The following is a 21,810-nucleotide window of genomic DNA, read 5'->3' on the forward strand; positions in this document are numbered from 1 at the left end:
GTTGGGCTCTGGCGAGTGCCTGCCGCTGCCCTGCCCTTCGGTGGGAACCCACGGGGTTCTTGTCAAAAGTGGATCTAAATAAGGACTTAGGGGGCTGGGGGAGCTGTTTGGTAGCATTCGCTTTCCGCGTGCTTGTAATTTTGCAGGTCTGTGGTGTCTGACTTGGGAATGGCAGCTGGAGCGGCTGTGCTGGTAAAAATGGGGTTGGGCTGGATGGCCGCGAGGAGGTCACACAGGCGACTTATACCGGAGGCTTGCAGGTGAAGGAAAATAAAGCTCTGCAGAGAAGGAAAGAGTGTGTCTGACAGTGTGTGTAACGCTGGAGTGGCCATCTGCCAGGAGTACAAACAGCTTTTTGTCCTCGTGCGTGCAGGTGGGGCGTCCCCCTCGCTGCTCCCCGACACGGGTGTCACTGCTGGCGCTCGTCGAAAAGCGTCACAGTGACCTGGAGATGTGCGTGGCTACGCATCTAGTGCTTTTGCTGCTAATGTACGTGGTTTGAGGCAGCTGGAAAGCTGTTTTGGTTCTTTGTTTAACAACGTGGACAAGTGCTTAAGGAATGCCTTTATCTAAAGTTGGGAACGGAGCAGAATGCAGAAATATTTGGTGGTGAAACACCGCTGGGCAGCGCTGCCTTACCCGCGCTAGTCGAGCTGTTTGAGGAAGCGAGTTTACAAACCTATTTTGGAAAATCATTTACTCCCGGACCGCGATAGCGCCCTCAGAAGTGGTCTGCCTTTTTCCTTTTTAAACAGATGGTTAAATATTTGCTAACGCGCTTGGGTTTTATCGCAGCTCTTTCGGTGTTTATCTTTGCTCTCTGAGCAGTCAAGTGGGAGATAACGGGGATCCATTCAGTCGCTGCAGTATCTTAAGAGCTGCACTTCCAAAGGAGAAGTGGGTGGGCTGCACTCGATGAAATTTAAGCTGTGTTTGCTGTTCCTGCAGAGTATCAGGCTGCAGCGATGCATGTGGCTTTCCAGAAGCTGTAGGGAGCGTGCACTGTGCCAGTCCTGGCACGGCCTGGTTTTGTTCAGGAGCTGCAGCAGGTAGGTAGGAAACTCCCCTCGTGGACAAATTTCTCTCCATATACAAATAAATACACTTCGACTTTCTCAAGCAGGAGTTGAAATAATTAGAACAACCTATATGCCATAAGAAAGTGGTGAACTGAATCATCGGTTGCTTTTTCTTGAATTTATTCATTAAAACTTTGTTTTTCCAATGTTCTGTTTAAATAGATGGTTCCTGCTCTACCTAAGTACGTTAGCACGTAAAATAGGAGTGCAGATCTTGCCTTACTCTCAGGAAAACGTGCCTAGTGGAGAACTTAAGAGGAAATGCTGATTTTTTCAGTGAACTTACCTAATTTCATTTGCATACTGAACTCATCCTGAAATTCATATAAATGGCCTGGGACAGAACAAAATGAGTCTCAAAACAACGTGGACCCCGCGGTGGCTGCTCAAATGCCATTTTTGTGCACAGCTCCTTCATTTTTCCCTAAACTGCAACTGTACAAAAGAGGTTGATTTACACTGCAAATTCAGGCTGAGCAAAATCCAATTGGAGCTCACTTGAGCGCTGTTTTGATGTAAGATTCAAAGCTTCTGCAAATTTATTTTATCTTCTGCATTTGCTGATCTCCTGCTTGTAAATCCTGTTGAAGGAGAATAAAAATGAGTGCAGCCTGATGGGAATTAAATGTCTGAAGTTCAAAGCAGTTTGCACATCAGAGCAAACGTCAATCAAGTGAACATCTTGCAAGCCAGGCAGGGAGCGCGTTTCTCCATGGGGAAGAGATCAAAGTGGGAGTCGCGGCTCTGTTTGCTCCCTCGGGATGCAGTTTCGATCAGTTGTTCATTAAAGTGAATCCAGAAGGAAGGGATTTTTAGAGAGAGGCAGGGAAAGGGGGATGGGGGGAGCAGGGCTTTTCTTGAATCTGAATTTCAGCCAGTGTGGGGGTTTTCTTTTTTTTTTTTTGTCTCTTGTTTAAGTTTATACAAAAACTAATTACATCTGACTGGAGAGTTGTGGTGGTGTTTTTGTTTTTTTCTTCTGGTAAGAATTTTGGAAGACATCCATAAGTTTTGGATGTGGTATTGGAAATTTTTGGGCCAGATTCCAGCCGAGGTCTCAAGTCAGACAGCTGGTACTCACTTTGTCCACTTTGTCATCTTTTCTGCTGGCAGAAGTGAGAAATACTGTTAAAATTAAATGAGAAATACTGTTGAAATCCAGTCTCTTCTGTATAGAGAAGGGGTGGTGATCGATGCTTGTCTGCAAATCCTCAATCACTAATTTTTAATAACTTCTTCCAAACTAAATGATGTGAAGATTTGCAAAGCTCCTGCTGAAAATGTGCATCGCGTGCGTACATCGTAGGGGAGGTAAAGCCAGCAGGTACAGCGGAGGAAACCAGTGTTCACCGCAACGAACACGTTGCGGTCTTGAGGCTTCGCTTTAATTGCTGTTTTAATGGTGAGGATCATCGGGTTCTTTAATAGCACCTTCTCAATTGAAACAACATAAGGGCATCCAAAAGGAGCACATGTGAGATTCTCCAGCGTGATCGAAGTGGTCACAAATGCCGGACTGTCAGCTTGCCGCACGTTGCCTCAGTCCAGCCCCTGTTCCTGGTCTCCCGAGCACCCCCGCTAGCGACGGGATCTGCTCCCCTCCAGCTCCGTGTGTCGCAGATCAGTTGCATTGTGCAAGGTGCAAAAACCCCAAAGGCGGCTTTAGGGTGGGCTGCACCTGAGGCCAGGCGTGGAGCAGATGTCCCACACGGCTCAGGCTGGAGGAGCCCGGCGCTAGGGCGGCAGCTCTGAGGGCTGGTGTTAATTCGTGGCGTTTAATAGAATTCTTCTGTATTTTATTTATATCCCTTTGACATTAACTTTATCCTCCTTCTGTTATATGTGTGCTGTGGCAAGAGAAGGGAGGGCTGGCACAGGCTGCAGTAACTTTTCCCTTTCCTTCCCCAGCTCTGCTGCTGATTATTTAGAATCTCTTCCTTCGCTTTCCTGATGGCAGCACAGGACTCCCCGAGAAGAGCTGAGGGCCTTGCCTGTGTTGATCTTTTGCACGACGTTATAAATCCAGATAAATGCAACTTCTCAGTCTGGTAACTTCAAGCTGGTAGTTTGAGCGGTGTAAGAACTGTGCGGCAGGGTGCACATGTTGTTTTCAGTGGGTGTGAGAGGTGATTTTTGCCATAAAATAAAATTAGGAGCGGAGGAAGACTCCAGATGATTCTGAGTTAAACCCCAGCATTTATTGCTGGTGCCCTGAGACACGAATGATGTTAGTTGCTAATGAGGTAGCCTGTTGCCATTGCTAATAGATTTTGATGGGAGCACTGGGGCAATTAGCTAACATCCTGAAAAGTCATTATCCTTCCCTGAGAGTTTGTTCCGTAGTATTCCTTGGAAATATTTCTTTAGCACTGAGATGTGTAATTTGCAGTCTCTAGCTCTTCCCCAGCTGGTTTTGCCCAAAGATAAACGTGTTCTTTGGGCAGCCCATCCTTCATCAACTCGTCTTAATCCTGAGATTCCCTATCCAACAAAAAATCAACACAACTTTTGCTTGCTTGGTAGGAGCTGAAAAAAACATTGATGCCTCAGTAACTCTAACTCTGTCCATTGACAGTCTCGTTCATCTTTTTAAGACTAATACAATCACTTTAAAATGTATGTAGTGTTTATGAGTATTGATTAAATCAGTTTTAAAGCATGCTAGTTTAAGGAGATACTTTTTTTCAATGAGGTTTCTACATAGCAGTGAAGATCCGAAAAATTAAAGAGTTGTAATCAATAATGCTTATTTTTGCATATTCCGAAGTTAAGTTAGAGGGCTTCTGCAAACAGAGCCGTGGCTCTCGTGAGCTGTAGCCATGTAAAACAAAACGTTTTGTGACTCTGCAGAAGTCATAATATTTAATTTGATGTTAGGACCGAAGAAGTCAGTGTCTGACGTTCTGTTATGCATTTGCATGAGTAATTATTTGTGGTTCAGGAAGTTATTCAGGAGCTGAGTACCAAGTTCTCAGGAAATGACTTGTCTGCTTGAGGGGCAAATTTCTAAATATGGGGAAGGCTGTGCTGCACTCTCCACTCAGAAGTTAAGCCTCTGCTTTCAGGAAATAATTCTTCCCAACCTGAAGTCTGGCTGTGCTGGCGTGAGCGATGCCCAAAATGCCAACTCGTGACCTCTGCGTGCAGCAGCCGTGCTGCTTGCGGTGAGCTCTAGCCCCCATTTCAATAACATCAGTTTGGTTCTGTGATGATAACGTTTCTGAAAGTGGATCCAGTCATGTACAGAAGTGGTGGCCTTAAGCCTACTAACATTTTTTTATTTTCCTTAGTCTCTGTAGATCTCTTCCAAGTTATGAAAGGTTCTGCCGCATCCTGCATGCGAGGGTCCCATAGCCAGGAGATGGGGCAGATCCTGGGTCTGGCTGGCTTGAGGCAGCCTCAGCTTTGTTCCTTTAGGAAGAAATTACTTTGATTTGGGCTGAACAGAAGATAGTGGATTAGGAGAGATTTAGTTTGCTTTAAAAGGCTCACTTCCTGTGGTCATAACTTGATATTTCCTTGTGGTAACCAGTTCCATCTGTCTGTGGGCTCAGATTTTGTTTCTGTTGATGGTTGTTTTAGCGGGATGATTTAGAAGCACGTTGTGTCATTATCTGTTGTGCCTAGGAGGCCCAGCCATTACAGCACGCACCCTGCAAGTTCAGAACAAGAAAATCCATCTCTTCCCGTTCTTGCTGGGCACCTTGCTTGTTGAACTAGTTGCATCTTCCTGGATTTCAATTTCTTAATGACAATTTTCAACCAGAAGAGCGCTGCTTATTGTCCTCAGCAGCGTTACTCCCAGCATTTTGGGCTTCCACTGTGTTACAGCACGTGTGTATTTGTGTGTGTACGTATGTTTATATATGTGCGTATACATGTGCATGAAAAAATAACCTCGGGTTAAACATCTCTGTGCAGTTGACAATAAACGACTAAATAAAGTGTGTATACAATACGTACGTGCTTTGATCTAAAGGGATGGCACTGGGTGAGGGTTGTGTACATGTATGTAAGCTATTGATGTGCCACTGGTATTAATCAAGTTAGTATCCTTTGACACAGCCGTATGTCCTCTAATTTGCTATTTCAGTCTCGACAATATTCAACAACCTCCTGTTCTGCCCGGTTTCTCTCCAAGACAGTGTTCTTATCAGCCAGCACTCCAGCAAGGCAAGCCAGGCTCCTCTTCCAAAACATGATTTTCCACAGGCCTCACTTGCAGTTTGTTGTGATTTCTCAGAAATAAATTGATGGTAGGAAAAATCTCTGATAGGAGGTAAATAGTTCTGGAGGTCCGTGAACAATGAGACTGTAAGTCAAATGCCATCAAGAGTTCAAGGTCACAGGGATATTAATGAGCAAAACTGGCCTTATATAAATGATACAAAACTGCCTTTAAGTCCTTGAAAGCTTCAGAAATGTTTATAGTTACTTAAAACCTTGTAAACCCTTTTTATTTTAATTTTATTAAGGCCTTGGTTTAATTAGGTTTTGCTGTCATTAAAATTACGCACTGAACTACTTTTTGCATTGACTCGATGATCTTGAAGGTCTTTTCCAACCTAGATGATTCTGGGATTAGAATTAGGGATGTATTGGAATTATTTTGCCTAATGAAATGTAACAAAGCTTCAGACTCAAATTCCTTGCACTCTTCAGAATGTAAATCCTCAAATATTGCTACAGAAAGTGGGTTTGTGTTGATCTACTTCTAGATTTTTTTCCTAAGGACGTAAAGAGGAAATCCCCTTCATAGGAGGTATTTGGTTTATATGTTTTTTTTAAAAGCAACAGAGGAAATATCAGTGCTGATGAAAGGATCTTAGTAGCAAGAAAAAATCTGGTGCGACATCAGGAGGAGAGACACCTGCCGAGGGCCTGGGTGCTCTGCCTGTTCCCAACCTGGAGCCTCTACAAATCTAGATGAAAGGGCTCAGTCTCCCCTGATCCTATCTTTCAGGGAGTACTGAGAGGAAAAATGCAATGTATCATATTAGGGAGCAGATGCAATCCAGCTGTGATGAGTTTATCCCCCCTGCTCTTGGGTTTCACAATTTGTCATGGACCCTAGAAACATGTGTAATGTTGGAGTTTCCAAACAAATAATTCTTTTTCATTGAACCTTCAGAAAGATTTATTTCCACTGTAAATGCTGTGTGTGTTTAATAGGTAATGTCTGCTCTGCTAATCCTGCTGTTGTCGTTTCAGATTTGATGGCAATTTTAACACCAACGTGTCTAGAACGATTAGCTGTGATAGACTGTCCACCACTGTCAACAGCAGAGCCTTCAATCCTGGACGTGATTTAAATTCTGGTAAGTAGTATAGTTTGGGTATTTTCCTTCTCTTGTAGGTTTTTTCCACTAGACTGTAACGTTTCCTTGGCATGGAGAATTAGCACGGATTGCCATAGCAACAAGCTATTTCTCCTTGAAACTGTCACACTGCTCTTAATTTGAGATTTCATGATGGAAAGATGATACCTAAAGTATGCCCTTAGTCTTAAGGACTTTATAAAAATGTCATGAAGATTTTATTCCAGCCTACCACGGATAATTTTGTTGTGGTTTATGCACTTTTTTCTTTTTTCTTCCAAGGCATTTTCCTTCCTAGGCCTGTCTGCTTTGGCATCAGTAGTGCCGGCTCTTGATGGGGCCAAGCAGCGAAGTTTCTCTGATCTTCTTAGCTGAGTTCAGCTAATGTGAGGCTGTGTTTGCAGTGACGTGCAAAAACTACAAAATATGAGGACGTTCTAAAATATTTCCTTTCTTTGTCTTCTCAGGGCATTTCTATCTTGACTGTCAACCTGTTGTGCTAACACACTTGAGGAGCTGGAAATATGCTTCAAACCCTTAAATGCATGTGACTTATCCCTGAGCAATCAAGCTTTTGGTTCTGCAATGTGGCACAGTTTGCTTTTTTCTTTTGATTTTCATTTTTTACACAGTCAACTTAACTTAATATGTAGTTTTCAGGTTCTTCTTTCATGGTTCAGGTTTTGCCCAGCTGTTTTATCTTGCTTTTCAGCTTTTTATGCTTAGTGCTGTAAATTAGAGAGCACTATAGATTTTGGTTGAGGATTTCATTTAGCATAAATTTCCTTTTTTTTTTTTTCAAATGATGCAGATTCCAGAGAGAATGTTTTTTATTTTAATTCTCATGCATCTTTTGTACCAGACCCAGAATTCTATCCTTACCACACACAGAGCATTTGCAAAAAAAAAGGATAGAATTGGATTAAAAAAATAATATAGATATATTTGCCTAGCCTCTCTTACTGTATCTCTTCTTGTAGCTTTGCATTGTTTCTGGTTAGTTACTGTCTTAACAAAATTAAAAAAAAAAAAGCCCCCAGAAGCCCCCATAGGTTCCTTTTCATCTCATCCACTGTATGCTGCATCTTGAATACAGGTGCTGGCCAGACAAGCTAATTTCCTGCTATGTCTCATCACTGTAATTTGTGCGGTGTTTCCCATCCTGAAGATATGCAGTCTTTGTTCAGTTACTGTGTTCTACTGGACTTCGTTTTACTTGCAGGCTCTCTTTATAAAAAAAAAAAAAAAATTAAAAAAATAATAAAAAATAGTAATTATTAGTATAGTAATGGTTAGAATCACATTCAACTGTTCATTAAGCAGAATAATTTTTGAAAGCAGATTTTCAGGCACTGCAGTAAAAGCAAATTACTGAATCAATCACTTACTGGTCCTTTGAAACAGAAAAGCCATTCTTTACTTTTATAGTGCAGAACATCCATGTAAAAGAATGCATTAAAAAGTATCCCTTCTCTGACTGGCTTGAGTGGTGGAAAACAACCTAAGTTGGAGTTTCCCTTAAGCATTCACGTTTGTTTTGAATTTTTACAAAAACAAAGTGAGCGCAAGTTCTCACTGTCCTGACTCACCACTGAGACTCGAGTGCCTCCTCTGCCCTTGCCTCTGTCTCGAAAGCTTCCCGAAATGGCCTTGGCAGCGCGGGGCAGCACACAACAAGGGAATTGGAGCGATGGTGGGAGCAGGGAAACGCTGCAGGACTTGGTGACAGTGAACAACTCTCCTCTGGCTTTCCTCTTAGCAGCTCTCAAGCACGGCCTTTGGTGGGATCTTTTCTACTAGTGAGAAGATGCTCTTGAGAGAGGAATGGAACGGGAAGACGGGGCTGGTGCTGAAAATGAGGCAGAAACAGATTTCTTTGAGAACCACCAGCTGATGCTGAGTGAAACCCAGTGAAACACCGAGTTAAGTTCTCTGTAGGAGAGCTGCAAGCAGTAAGCACCCCTAGTCCCTCGCCTCCTTTTCTGGAGGTGTTTGGAGGTCCGGTAGGGGAGGTTTCCCACCTTCCTTCCCCGTTCCTCAGGTGAGAACACCTAACGTGCCTCAGCTCTGCTGCCCCGGCTGGGAAACACGGGGCTGGCCTGGCTCGGGGCCGGCGCGGGGCTGCCATCGCCCGCTGCCCAAGCAGCACGTCGCCTGTCCCTGCCAAACTGTTTGGGTTTGGGAATAAAGGGGGTGTGGGGAGGCCCAGGGGCAGGGTGGCCGTGTCTGTTTAGCGGGTGGAGGGTACTGTGTTGGTGGTGTTTGGAGCTCTTGCTTGCGTAGTCACAGGCCACAACCTACTGTGCCAGAAAAGCAGTCCTGCCCCCAAAATTTACTGTCTTGTAACAACAGATGACCTTAGGCAGGCTGGGGATGTAAACAGACCAGGAGGCAGTTCTGGTTGGAGAGACAGCTGTGCAGATTACTGCAGGGTTAGAAATGTATTTTAAAAGTACTTCCTTTGTGTCATCTCTCTCTTGAAACTGGATTTTCCATCCTGCCTAGTGACCCGGCTCTGTGAGGCCGTTTGCTTTAGAAGGTGCACCTAAGACAGAGCACTTGGTCTGCGCAGGAGCTGTTTCTGGATGAATCAGTGCATGCAAAGTTGTTATTCTAAACTAACGATCTCTTCGAAAGAGGATAAAGGTCAAACAAGAGAAGGTTTCCCTAATCTCTTATTTTCCTTACTCCTTTCGTAGGGGTCCCCACACAGAGCTAGTGAGGACTATCTGTTGCACTTCGAATCCAGACTCCTCCTTAGTCTGAATTATTTTCCTGCTCTAAAAAGCTGTTTTGATCATGTTTTTCCAGGCAGGATGGGCAGCCCTGGCTTCCCCAAAATCCTGCCAATCCTGGCTTTTCCCCTGGATACAGCATGCTGGGGATGGACCCCGAGCTTGTCAGCCTTCTAGAGAAAAGCTTTGCAAGCCTTCTGCTGCCCCAGCTCCCAGAGCAGGAGCTCCTGTACCCTGCTCTGGTTTGCTCAGGGTTTCCCAAACGAGGCTGGCAGGTCCGGCAGCCAGGTTGTCCTCCTGACCGGGTCGGTCATTTCATTCTTCGTGTAAAAAAATCCCCGTGGGTGTCCCTCTTTGCCTGCGTGAATTTTGCAGTTGAAATAATCTGGCCTACAAAAAGCTCTCAGCAAAACGTAAATTCAACTCGTGCCGCGTTGGGCCTTGATGTCAGTTCTTTAAATGTTACTCTTGGCTGGCTCCAGGAAGAGCGTCAGAGCGCGGGGCTGGCGTGGCGGAGCTGGAGGTGTCGGGACGGGATGGAATCTGCACCGCAGGCTCCGGGCGAGCCGCAGGACCCGAGCCTCGGAGAGCCCGTGGTGCAGCCAGCCAGCCTGGTTTCTAGTCAGAGCAGTTTGTTAAACGGGGGGAGTGTAGCTCGTGAAATTTGCAAAAATAAACATTTTTTTGTAATTTTCGATTGGACTTTTATAACATAGAAAATAAACATGATCTTGGAGAAGGGAGGAAGAAGAAAAAAATAGAAAAAAATAGAAAAAAATCTCTTCTCCCAGCCCTTAAATTCCACTTCTGCTAATTTTTTGTGAGATGAGGTGATTTGGTGGTGGTGGTCATTTATTTTTTTTTTCTCCTTGAAAAGTTTTTGTTTTATCTTGGCTTCAGTTTTCCATTTGGATTACCTTTAGCCATGACTACGAAATAGATGAGGAGAGAGTCTTTATTCTTCACGGGGAACCACAGGCTTCAGTCAGTCAGATTAAGAGATCTGCCCTCACTCTATGAGTAGTCCTTTATTTGTTAGATGACAAAACTCTGCCCAGAGCCTGGGCATTATGTTATCAGATTGCTTGCTCTTTATCTTCTTGAATAAACAAGGAACCAGTAAAGCTTTCTTTTTCTCAGCCTCCAAAACGTCCAAATGTCTGTTTCAAATCAGGCAGCTTTAGCAGAGTGCTTTTCCCCAGGAACATGCAGGGGTGGGACCACGTTTCCCAAGAGATTTTGTCTGTGCCTTATTCAAGGTCTTGATCATGTAAGATGTGGAGTGCCTTGGTCATGCTCCGTACATTGCTATACTTCGAGCTGGTAGCTCGGGTGAGGTAAAGGAGTTGGGAGGCGTTTGGAGGGGGGTGGTAACTCACGGCTCAAATCCTTTTAAAGCTCGGAAGCTGGGATCACTCCTTCACATGATGTTTGTTACTTCTTTGCCCTTCAGAGTCCAAACAGCTCCCAAGGAGTGAGCTGGGCTCAGTCCTGGCTCGTGCCATCAGCAGAATTTTAATTGGGTTTAAGCTGCAGGCTTTTATTTCTGGAGAAAATGCATGAGGCAGAATGCAGCTTGACTCAGAAAGTCCCGGATAAGTCTTGTGGGTCTGGGGAGTCAGAGGGTGTCTTTACTTGTAAACTAAACACGTTCACTGTCTGCTGCTGTTCCAGAGCGTCACTGAAGTATCTCCATAACGATGACTTTTAACAGAGAAGAGCTGTTGTCTCTTGGAGAAGAGCTGCAGTGTGTGTGTGTTTCACTGAAAACTCAACTTCTTTTTTTTGCCTGGTGAGCGCTGTGAGGTCTGCAGCTCAATAAATGTAATGCTGAAGAAGAGGACTGTAAGAAACTCTTATAATGAGCAATTATGTTCAGCAGTTCCTTTTTTTTTCTTTTTTACTGACTGTGCTTTTCTTTGAAGATTAATTAGTTAATGATTTGACTACGCTTTGAAGATGTAAAGTGGTATCTAGAAGTGCTAAGTGTTATCATATCGCATTCCCTTTGAAGTTTTATAAACTCTATCACACAGGGCTTTCTCTCTAAAAGTCCTTTTTGCTTTGTTAGATATTTATAATTAGAGAGAATGATCATTTCAAATGCTCTCATGCTAATTCTTCCCAACTTCTGTCTGCGGCAGCGTTTGGGGTCAGGTGGTGCCGCATCGTGCGTGGCGAGGACGGAGGCTCCGGGGCTGCCTGCTGGTGGCGGCCCGCGGGCAGGTCCCAGCTGGACGCTCGTGTCCCCGTCTGTGCCTCCAAGTGAGGGACACCTCTGGGATTTCTGCGTTAGGCTTAGACCTCCGGGTTCCTCCCAGTAAGTGGGATATCAAGGCTGGGTCTTTGCGGAGCGGAGATGTTCGTTTTAGAACTGCAAAATCATTGCATGTAACGCAAAATAGTGATTTGTATTACAATAGGGAGATAGGTGGCTTGCTGTACGTGCAAAAATAACTTGAACCTGACCAGAAAATGAAAAATTAGATTGGTGTTTGAGTTAAAATGGGAACCACAGGTCTTAGCAAGCCTACGAAAGCCTAGAAAATGAGTAGCGGTGAAATGCCCTGCGCACGTTTCTGCTACTGCTGCCTACTCGGACAAACATCGATGTTAGCTCTAGGCTGGGCAGGCAGCTCACGAGGTGTTTTTTGGGGGTCTTTTGATTGTATAACCTGTCCAAAGCCTGGCTTTGCTGCAGGGATGAGGCGATAATTAAGTACAGGCAAGCAGCTGAGGGAGTGAAAAGTTTAGGGGAGGGGAGGTTTGTCAAAAACAAAACAAAAAAAAAAAAAGAGGCAGAACATTTGCTTTGTGTCCTGGCAGAAACCAAGAAAGGATGAAGTATCTGCAGGGCATTGTTGTGACTTTAGTAGATGGAAAATTAAGAGTGCACCTAAAGAGGAAAAAAAAAAAAAAGAGTATTTTTCAGCTTTTGCTTATCTGATGGGAGTTTGTCTCTTGTGGTCATGGGAAAAAGAAATAAGCAACGAGTCACGATAAAATTGGTAGTGTCTAGGGAAGGCAGTATTGACCTGATGTACTTGTCAAAGGAAGCATGAGCAGAAGGAGGAAAAGCAGACGGGGAGCACTGAGGCTGCGAGCAATTTGTTAGGGGTTCAAAACCAATTGTTTTATTGGGAAAATGAGCATCTAAGCCCAGATGCTGTCATGGGAAAGTAAATACAAAGCATGGCCTTGTGGGAATGAGGAGTTTGCCTTCAATATAGCAATGATTAAAAAAAATCCTTGTAATTATAAACTCCTTTATTTTAATGCTCTTGGTGAAATTAAAATGGGCACGTTGTTTTAGCCAGGCTTTGAGTGCTCAAGTACCTGATTTGAAAATACAGTCTTCAGACTCTGTAAGACATGAGAAGAACTTAAACGCCAGAAATTCAGCCTCTTTATGATGGCAATTATATTATAAATATATAATGCTGCTAATGAGCTAAGTTCAGCACTGCTGACTTCTGAGGGCAGGTGCAGCTCCCCTAAGCCTGGGGTTTTGGCAGCTCAGCGTGCAGCCGGCGAGGATGACCCAGTGAAGAGCCCTCGGAAGGTGCCGGCTCGGTCTCGGTTAGTAAAAGCAGTCTGAGCAATTAGCTTAATGAGACACCTAGATTTCCCAGCGGTTACAGGAGGGCGAAGGAAGTCTGGGTCAAAGTCTTTCAGAAAATAAAACATTGTCACGTGATGCTGAGAGGCAGTGTTGTTTAAAATCAATTACATTTTTGATGTATTTATGAACTGCATCTATATATTTCCAAGGTTTTGGTGCTTTTGGGAAGGCGGTGCTGTGTTGTTGGTTTTTCCCCCTCAAGTGTTTCTTTGCAGCTTAATAAAAGGCTACCAGATACTTCCCTGGATCCCCATGGCTGTGGCCAGGCATCATGCTCCCATGCGTGGAGGACGAGGCTGAAACACCCTAGATGAGCTTGAAACACATCCCGGCTTTCCAGACAGGATTTTGGAGAGGAAAAGAAGAGGTTGGGTGCACTCCGGAGGGGACTGGGGAGAAGAATTGCTGGTAGGCCTAGCTATAAAAGCTAGAAATTCGGTGTGGTTTTAGCTTTATTTCATTTGTAATGGAAAGTGATTTTTTTCTTAAAATTTCTGATTTGGCAGTATTAAAATTTCACACAGCTTTGTGTCCCTGCCACACAAAAACTACTTGTGACAAAAACCTGCTTTTTTACAAAACAGAAATGGCACCGATAAACTGGCATCGTCTCAAGTGTGACGCCAACACAAGGACTTGAGAGAAATTTATAGAGAGCTTGAGTGAAACAAAAAACATTTGCAAATGAGTTTGACTTTTGGTTGCAAGATCACGGATGCTTTCTTTGAAAGTGTGAAAATGAAGTGGAAAAATGATTTGTGCTCCCAAGAACATCACCAGGTTGATGTTACCTGCGCACAGGGGCAGAGAAACGAGCTTCGACATCCTTGTGGGGATTTGGAGCCTTGTTCTTCTGTTTCTTCCTGGGTCCTCTTCCTCATCTCATAAGGCAGCAGCTTCTTCGGAGTGAAGATCGTGCAAAGCTGCCGCTTTGGGCAGAGGCCAGCGTGATGCAGCCACGGGCTCGTAGGCACAGTGGAAATGCAAACAACTGTAGCATAAGGTTGGGGGGGGGGGAGAGATAGTGGTTTTTATGGGGTAATTGCACTGAGCTGAATGCTGGGAGAATGTCGTGGCCACAGCCAGCCTGGGAAACTCGAGAAGGTGCTAAACTGCTGAGGATGGGAACTTAAACTGAGGCTGCCTGCGTAGTTTGTTGTAGAACATCTGGTTAGGGTTTGAATGTGCCCTGCGGTGGTTTCCAACCCAAATATTGGGGTATTTGATAATGAATGAGATCCAGGAGATGAAGCTGTCTGGCCTATTTTCAGTGTCAGCACAAAGGGGAGTGCCAGAAGTGAACTGCTCAAGGAAAGGTGGAGAGCTGCACAGCAGAGCTCCCTCCGCCAGTCCTGCCAAGTTCCTCAATCAAAAAACGTGACGGGAGCAATGACAAGGAACGTGTTTTTTTTTTTCTTTTTAGCACATTTAGAGCTATAAAGTGCGTTTAATTGTTAGATGAAAATTACAGAATTCAAACCTTTGAGTTTTGTTTTCAGCTTGCAGCAGCAGAGATGACTTCCCCTAGGTAGAATACAGTCCTGCTTGCGCTGTGTCGGTGAGATGTTTGTGCCTCCCGTGCTAGTGACTTTCCCTTCCCTCTCTCTGGGAGCATTTTTGCTCTCACTGTAAGGGACTCAGCAAGCCCACGGCTGCCTAATGTCACCCGTGTGGCAAAACTGGCGATGGCTTTGGTGAGCACTGCCCCTGTCCCCTCGCCAGGCCTGCGGGGAGCAGTGGAGGTGGCAGCGGGGACATCCCCGTGTCACCGCAGGGCAGAGAGCCCAGTGCCACCTCTGCAGCCAGCAACTCAAAGCTGGTTCTCCTGACCTGGGCTCTCAGTGCTCATGATTTCTGCGATATCCTTACAAGCTGTTCGGTTAGTGTGATTTAAATATCTTCAAGTTGTTAGTGTGAACAATCTCAACCCTGGGGAAGCTGCTTTACTTGGTTGTTGGTTTTGGCAGTGCTTTGTTTTTACTGATGCAGTCGGTTTTGTTAATGCTGCTGAGCTAGAGCTTTCGAGTGACTTTGTGGGTGTTAAGTAGCGCTTTCTTAAAGATTATTTGAAAGGGAAGGTAAGCACATTTTAAGAAGAATGAATGTGGTCTATAAACTACAAGAGGGTTTGAGATCTGTGCTCCCCAGTTACGTTCTGAACTCGGTTCGTGCTTGACCACACTACCTGGAAACATGTCATGTACCTTCTTTATTCATAGCTTTTATCCATACACTGAGTAATTATCACCTGGCACAGAGGAGTTAGAGAGATTTGGAGGAAAGTCACTGTGTAGCTGCTAAGGATGAATGTTACCTTCATTCTTCCTCTACTTTGATTTTGAAAATGGGAACCTGGTGGTGATGCTCGTGGTGAGTTTGGTGGAACCAGCATGGAGCCACCAGCTGCCAGGCAGCACCTAGACAGGATGGCTGCTGCATAACCCCAAGAGGAGATGCTGTGATTTTCCTGAAAAGTGGTTATTTCTCCTAACAAGCAACATGAGAGCATGCAGCCCTGTCAATTATGGCACGGGGATAATGAGAAACCTGAAGAACTTCTTCAGTCCCGAGAGTGGGAGTTGTACCTGTCTACCCTTCACAAATGAAAGCATGATGAACAAAGAAAGATTCTCCCTGTTCTTTAACCCTTTCAGCTATTTGTTTGGTGAGGTTTTCATTGACCCACATTTGTTTGTAAAACTATTTTTGCCAAATGTTCATGTAGACATTTTTAAACAGGTAATGTTAGTAACTTGGGTTACGGGGCTGTAAGCTGCAAACATATTTTGTATTTTGGAGTTATTTCAGTGTAAAGAACATACTTCTTTTAAACATTTTTTTTCTTGATGAAAACTCCATATGGACATTGTGTTTATGTGTAAATATATGTTTATATACATACATAACAATATATGTTATATATAGTTGCCTTAATCTCTTCCTTCTTTGCTCCTGCCTTGGCTTCTTTCGTCGCAGTTATGCTTCAGAGGTTCAGGAACAGTCGTCCCATTAAATAAAATCTATCAAGTCTTATGTTAGGTTTCTAAAAGACTTCAACTGTTTGCAAATCAGACATGAAGCTCTAGCAATCCTCAAACAGAGCTGCTTGGGACCCTGGTTATTCTTCTCCAAGTACATATGAGAGAGGCCTTTCATTAAACATGGCTCCAAGTTTGACCTCCCTTCATAACTCTTCTTCATTTGTCGTTTTTCCTGTCCAACTTCCAGTTCTTGCTGATAATCTGAAGTCAAACCCGGGAATTAAATGGCAGTATTTCAGCTCAGAAGAAGGCATTTTCACCGTTTTCCCAGCCCACAAGTTCCGGTGCAAAGGCAGCTATGAACACCGCAGCAGGTACGACTCGACTCCTTACGTTTAGTGGGCAAAGCACAAAAATTGCATTCCTCGAGTACTGATTTCTTTCCAGTGTTTTGCTTTTCCAAGACAACAACATTCCTGAGTAACTTCTGCTGGGGTCCCTTGGTTTCCTTAGGTTTGTTTTTAAAGTACTAGATTTCACTTAAGAAAAAGAAACTTTGGAGTACAATACAGTTGCCAACAGGTTCCTCACCTCTCTCAGATCAAATAAGCTGTACAGAGCAGCAACCTGTAAATTGAAGGTCAGCCCACAGGCAAAATTTGGTTTGTGTTTGACTCATACTTGACCCCTATTAGCAAAGCAGTAAGCACGTACTCTGCTGCTGAGGCAGGTGCATCGCTTTGGGGAAGGGGGCTGGAGATAACAGATGGGAAAGGCCCTCAGCAAGAGCGCTTCTGGAACCTCCCCCCGAGGTTCAAGTGGCACGTCGTGGGTAGCAGGGAAGCAGCAATAGTGGACACTTTCTGTTTCTGCTGAGAAAATTGTAGGAAAAGAGGATCAAATGGTGACACGATTTTCTTATTCAGGGTAATAACTTGCCTGTTCCGTCTGTAGGCATGCAGCAGAGCAGTTGCAGTGCGGTATTTTACCCCTGGCGTTTGCTGTCAACGCTATGGGGATTGATCAAGACTGAAGGGTGGATTCTTCTGAGAAAGTGCAGCGGCTTTAGTCACTATTAAGTCACAAGTTAGCTAATTGTACCAGCTAATCAATCTGCGCGGGGGAAGCATTAGCCCATCCAAGTACATTTCCACAGAGCTGAATGCACAGAAGCTGAGCAGCACTTTGGTTTCTCGACAGTGTTGAGCAATCAGATGTTTACTGGTACTATCTTCTATGTATCATCAAAGCTTGAAGCGTCTGGGCTTGATTAAGTTTCCTGTAGTCTTGGAAAGGTGCGGTCTGAAGACATGAGAGCTGGGAGTACCTGAGTCTCCATCAGAATTTTGACACTAAAACCATTGACGATTTCATACGTATCACCTAATCTTGGTCTTAGCTTCTCCATGGATAAATTAGGGATATTATTTTTCTGCTAATATTGTGCCACTTGTTTACTGCAGTGCCTTGTCTAAAACCTTCTGCATTTCTTTATCTGTTGATACGATTGCTGTGGCTGTCTTTAATATAACAAAATTTAGGTTCCAGAACTCACACTTGACTCTTAAGTAGTTTTTGGGTCCGGGCTAAAGAGGAAAAAGGGGCCTATCTTTTTTTTTCCCCTTCCTTCTTGCTGAAGATACTCCTAATTTCTTCCAGGTTGAAACCTTGGCGAGAGAGCTCGTGAAATCTTTCTCACATACCTCACAATATTGAACTATATCTGAGCAGCGCTTCACTGAAAATGTTTTTTGATGTTAGCACAAACAGACGCGTGGCAGCACTGAGCCCTGACCCAGGTTTGACGCAGGTGGGCCATGCGGCTCAGAGCTGCGCATACCCGAGGGGATGTGGAGCACAACCCGTGTGAAATCCTCCAGGGCTCCAAGAGAAAAACTTTTCTTGGCCAGAAGCCTTCTCTTATTAAAATAAACCAAGCTCCCTATGCTAATACAACTCTGCACAGCTGCACAGGTTTTTACTTGTCATGTAACCAGCAAATACCCACCATTGCACTTACCTTTCCATGTGAGTAATGTTCCCGGCACCCAACAGTTATCATTAAACAATTCGTGCTTATCGTGCTCAGTCCAAAGCCTGGTGTGAACAGTAGTCCCAAACACTGCCACTGCTTCAGCAAAAATTTTTATTTCTAGCTGGAAGCAGCTGCTGTGCTAGAGGGAGAAGGATCTGACACCTGACTTGGGTTAAAGTCAGAGGGAGTGAAAGCAAGGGCCTTTTCTTTAGGTCTGGATTCCCAGCTGGTCTTTCCTGGTAGAAGTTCTATAAAATCAAAAATTCCTTTTGTAAGTTATTGTTTCTACGTGGGGCTATTTTTGTTTTTAGTTCTTGACTATTTTCACTTGTAAACATCTTAGTGGAAATGATGACTCACGGCAGTGCTTTGCGTTCCATTCTCCTGCAGGCCCGTCTACGTTTCTACTGTCCGACCTCAGTCCAAGCATATCGTCGTCATTGTGGACCACGGGGCTTCGGTCACTGAGACACAGCTTCAGATCGCCAAAGATGCTGCTCAGGTTATTCTGAGCTCTATAGATGAACACGATAAGGTGAGCTTTCTGTAAGCGATGAGCATGGTTCTGCTGGTTTCAGCCATGCTTGATGTTTTCAGCCCAAGCAGTGTTTTTAACTTGTGGTCCATGGATTCATGGAGATCTGTGGTCTGCTTCTCATGGGTGATGAAGAATCAAACTCAACTTTTGGAAGCCCGTGTTACTGTGGGGGAAGCATTTGGGGATCCAGAGGCTGAAAAAGATGAAATCCACTGATTTAAGGCAAAATCTTGTTTCTGAGTAATCCTTAAAGGCTATCGATCTTGGCAGAGACTTTAGGTCATGGTCAGCAGTGAGATTCAGTAGGCAATTGGAACCATGCTCGGAGCTTGATGACTGAAGTGTTGCTTTGAGTGACTCATTTTGCCTCTGAAGCTGTCCTCTTGCCTGGGAAAATGGAAATGATTTATTCTGCTGTTACACTGGAGTGATCTGAAATGTAATTAGTGTTTGGAAGATTCCCAGACAGCCGTGATACCAGCAAGAAAAGGATAAAGCAAAGGGCCAAGAAATCTCTATTGTATTTCTTGTTCTGCCATATACATTCAACTTGACATTGAGAAAGTCACTTAACCCATCTTTTTTTTTTGAAGTAGGGATTACAACATGGGCACAAAAAGTGCTTCTACAAGTCCACAAGCAGTCCCCAGTTTTGTCTTTACTTTCAGTAATTCTCTGTTAGTGGGACCTTGCTTGTTCTTGCTGCTTGTTTTCCTAGTTGGAAGGGAGTTTTAGTCAAATTATATTGAAGAATTACTGGTTACAATCTTTGCCTTCCGTAAATAGTATAGAAAAAACACCTCTAACTTCTTTGCTTTTAGAGAGTTTTAATGCAGTATAATAATGCTTACAGTTAACCAGAATTAATAGTACTTAAATCTAAGTGTCAAACGTATTTGTCTGAATACAGACCTATAATGAAGAAAATACATTTGAGAGAGAGATTACTTGGTCAGTAGCTCAGTGGTTACGAAACCTGTTAAACGAGTAAATAATTACTGCTTTATTCTGTGACTTTCTTGCATCAGTCATAATTTAGAATAAAGTATGCCACTCATTTAATTAGATTGGTATGTTGTATGTATATTAATGCAAGTGTTACCACTACATGCCTTAACTTATTTACAGGATAAAAATGGATGGTAGATTTGGGTCGCTTTGATTAAAACATTTTAAAAAAATCATAACACTTCTCCTGTGAAAATTCTGTAGAGGGTTTTCTTTTTTTCATTTTCTGTGCACCCTCCACATTTCTATAGACACCCAAGGATTTCCCGGAAATGCTCTCTGCTGATTTTGTTTTCAGATATCTCCAGTCTGCTTAGGTTTGTGCCCTGAACAGAGCAGAGCTGACTTCATCTGAGAAACAAAGACCGAAGTCTCTTTTTCTTGAAATCACCATAAGTCTAATCCTTTTCAAATTTGATGGATTTATGCCTCAAGCATTTATTTCTTAACAATTGGATTTAAATCCACCAAATCTCTTCAGTTGGCTTATCATTGTGTTTTCTATATTGGTATGTAAGGAATTATAAATGGTAAGGTAATCCAATATAGTTTCTTCTCTTTTAAGATCTCTGTGTTAACCGTGGCAGACACAGTAAGAACCTGCTCGCTGGATCAGTGCTATAAGACGTTTCTGTCTCCTGCCACTAGTGAGACAAAAAGGAAGATGTCCACCTTCGTTAGCAGTATAAAGTCATCTGACAGCCCTACACAGCATGCAGTAGGATTTCAAAAGGCTTTCCAGTTGATACGAAATACAAACAATGGCACGAAACTCCAAGGAAGTAAGTCTCTTGTTGTGTAATCCTGATTATTTCTGAGGCTTGCAATTATATTTTTTTGAGATTCTCACTTTGACAGAGGCCAAAGGAATGTAGAGTTTGGAATATCCCCTCCCAAAAAAACAAACTCATGGCTTTTATTAAACAGCATTTACTTGATCTGAAATATTCACAAATGGCTGTTGAATGTCGCCATTCCTTTTAAAATTATTCTACTCGCTGACTTTCCTTTCGTTTAAGCTATAATATGAAATTGCAGGAGTGCATTGCTGATAACAGAATTATGTCCCAGAGGTATGCAGGGGTCCTTTCAATGGAAATTGCTGTTGCTGCAGGTTCACTGGCATATTGCTAAAATGTATGCATGCGGGTAATTCCCTTACTGGAATCCTAGGATGTGGTCCTTACTTCTCAGGGAAAAGGGTGTTTTAAGAATACCAGTTATGGATGATATTTTATGGAATCTGAGGTTGGCCTGGCTAAATTTTTCTTCATCTAATGTCCTCCTGAAGTTTGGTGTATGCATAATGGGCTTTCTCCTTCCCATTCCCCAAACTGTTTTATTTTGTGTGTTTTTTGTAATGGGGACGTGGTGAAAGGTGGATGTGAAATCGAGTGGCACGTTTGCTTACCAGGAAGCCAAGGAAAGGCAGCTCTTAAGGCTGTGCTCGAGTGCTCGTGGGAGTCAAGTAGCACTGTCAGGGCCGTGGCAGGGTGGAGAGAGCACCCTGATCTCTTGTCATTTTAGCCAATTTGTTTATGTAACGCAGATCCCATAGCCTGGTCCTGGGCCTGCTCAGACGATTGCAAATTTTTCATTGTCCTGGAGGGCAGCAGCTCAGATTGCTGTACAGAACGGAAGAAGGTTAAAAAGAAAACCCCAGGGATGAAAGTGCTTTTGAAAGACTAAGGAAATGTGCTCCTGTTTCAGGTCACTTTCCCTCAGTTTATAAAATGGTGCTTTTGCTATTAAAGGTTCATTCAACTTCTGAGCTTTAGGCCATAGATAAAGTGAAGCATTTATCTGTCTGTACATTGCTTAGCTGAAAGACAGGGTTGTCAAGGGCAGGTTTTTACCATCCTCTGGCAAAATGATGAAAGGGGTGCAACTTTCTAGAGAGAAAAAAAAATCTATGGCTGCTGAAGCTGGCTGGGATAAGACGTATTAGTCATGGGTAGTTATTCCAAGAACATTGTCTGTGAATCTTACAACATCCTCCTACGTACCTTTCTGTTTGGCATTGTTTGTGTATTAGGATGAGAAGGTTTTGGCGTCCTCTTCACTAATGTGGAAGAACACATTTTTACTAGGTTTCATTTAGAACAATTATTTGGGAGCAGAAGTATGTAAAATTAAAATACAAGGTAAATACTATGGATTTTGGTTTTCTCTAAGTAAAAGATTTTTGAAGATCTAATATGAATATAGCAAGCTTCAGAATTCATAGGATGAGACACAATAGATTTGAGAAGAGGATGTTTATAAACCATGATTCGTTTTCTTATAAATAATCTTTTTATCTTCAAAAACATAAAATAAAGCTAGAAAAAGTATTATTCATTTGAATGTTAATTTTCTAACATCCTGTTCCTGAAGAACAATGTGTAGGTGTGTCAGGGAAGCTATTGAGATACAGCCTTGCTCCTGAATTCGCGTTGGAAAAGTTAGAAGGGAACTACTGGTATGTGATGGAGGAATTGTGCTGCTGAACACG

At 43.4% G+C, this 21,810-nt stretch overlaps 1 protein-coding gene across 1 annotated transcript in view; it reads left to right on the forward strand.

Moving 5' to 3' along the window:
* The window catches only part of CACHD1 (cache domain containing 1), a 103,108-nt gene that overhangs the window by 52,008 nt on the left and 29,290 nt on the right, over positions 1 to 21,810 (forward strand). The window contains exons 4-7 of the mRNA XM_040565754.1: positions 6,291 to 6,397; positions 15,983 to 16,109; positions 18,161 to 18,305; positions 19,882 to 20,098. Coding sequence (XP_040421688.1) covers positions 6,291 to 6,397; positions 15,983 to 16,109; positions 18,161 to 18,305; positions 19,882 to 20,098 — 596 coding nt within the window. The remainder of the gene's footprint in view (positions 1 to 6,290; positions 6,398 to 15,982; positions 16,110 to 18,160; positions 18,306 to 19,881; positions 20,099 to 21,810) is intronic.

Source organism: Cygnus olor, chromosome 8, assembly GCF_009769625.2.
Source record: "Cygnus olor isolate bCygOlo1 chromosome 8, bCygOlo1.pri.v2, whole genome shotgun sequence".
Classification (NCBI taxonomy): domain Eukaryota; kingdom Metazoa; phylum Chordata; class Aves; order Anseriformes; family Anatidae; genus Cygnus; species Cygnus olor.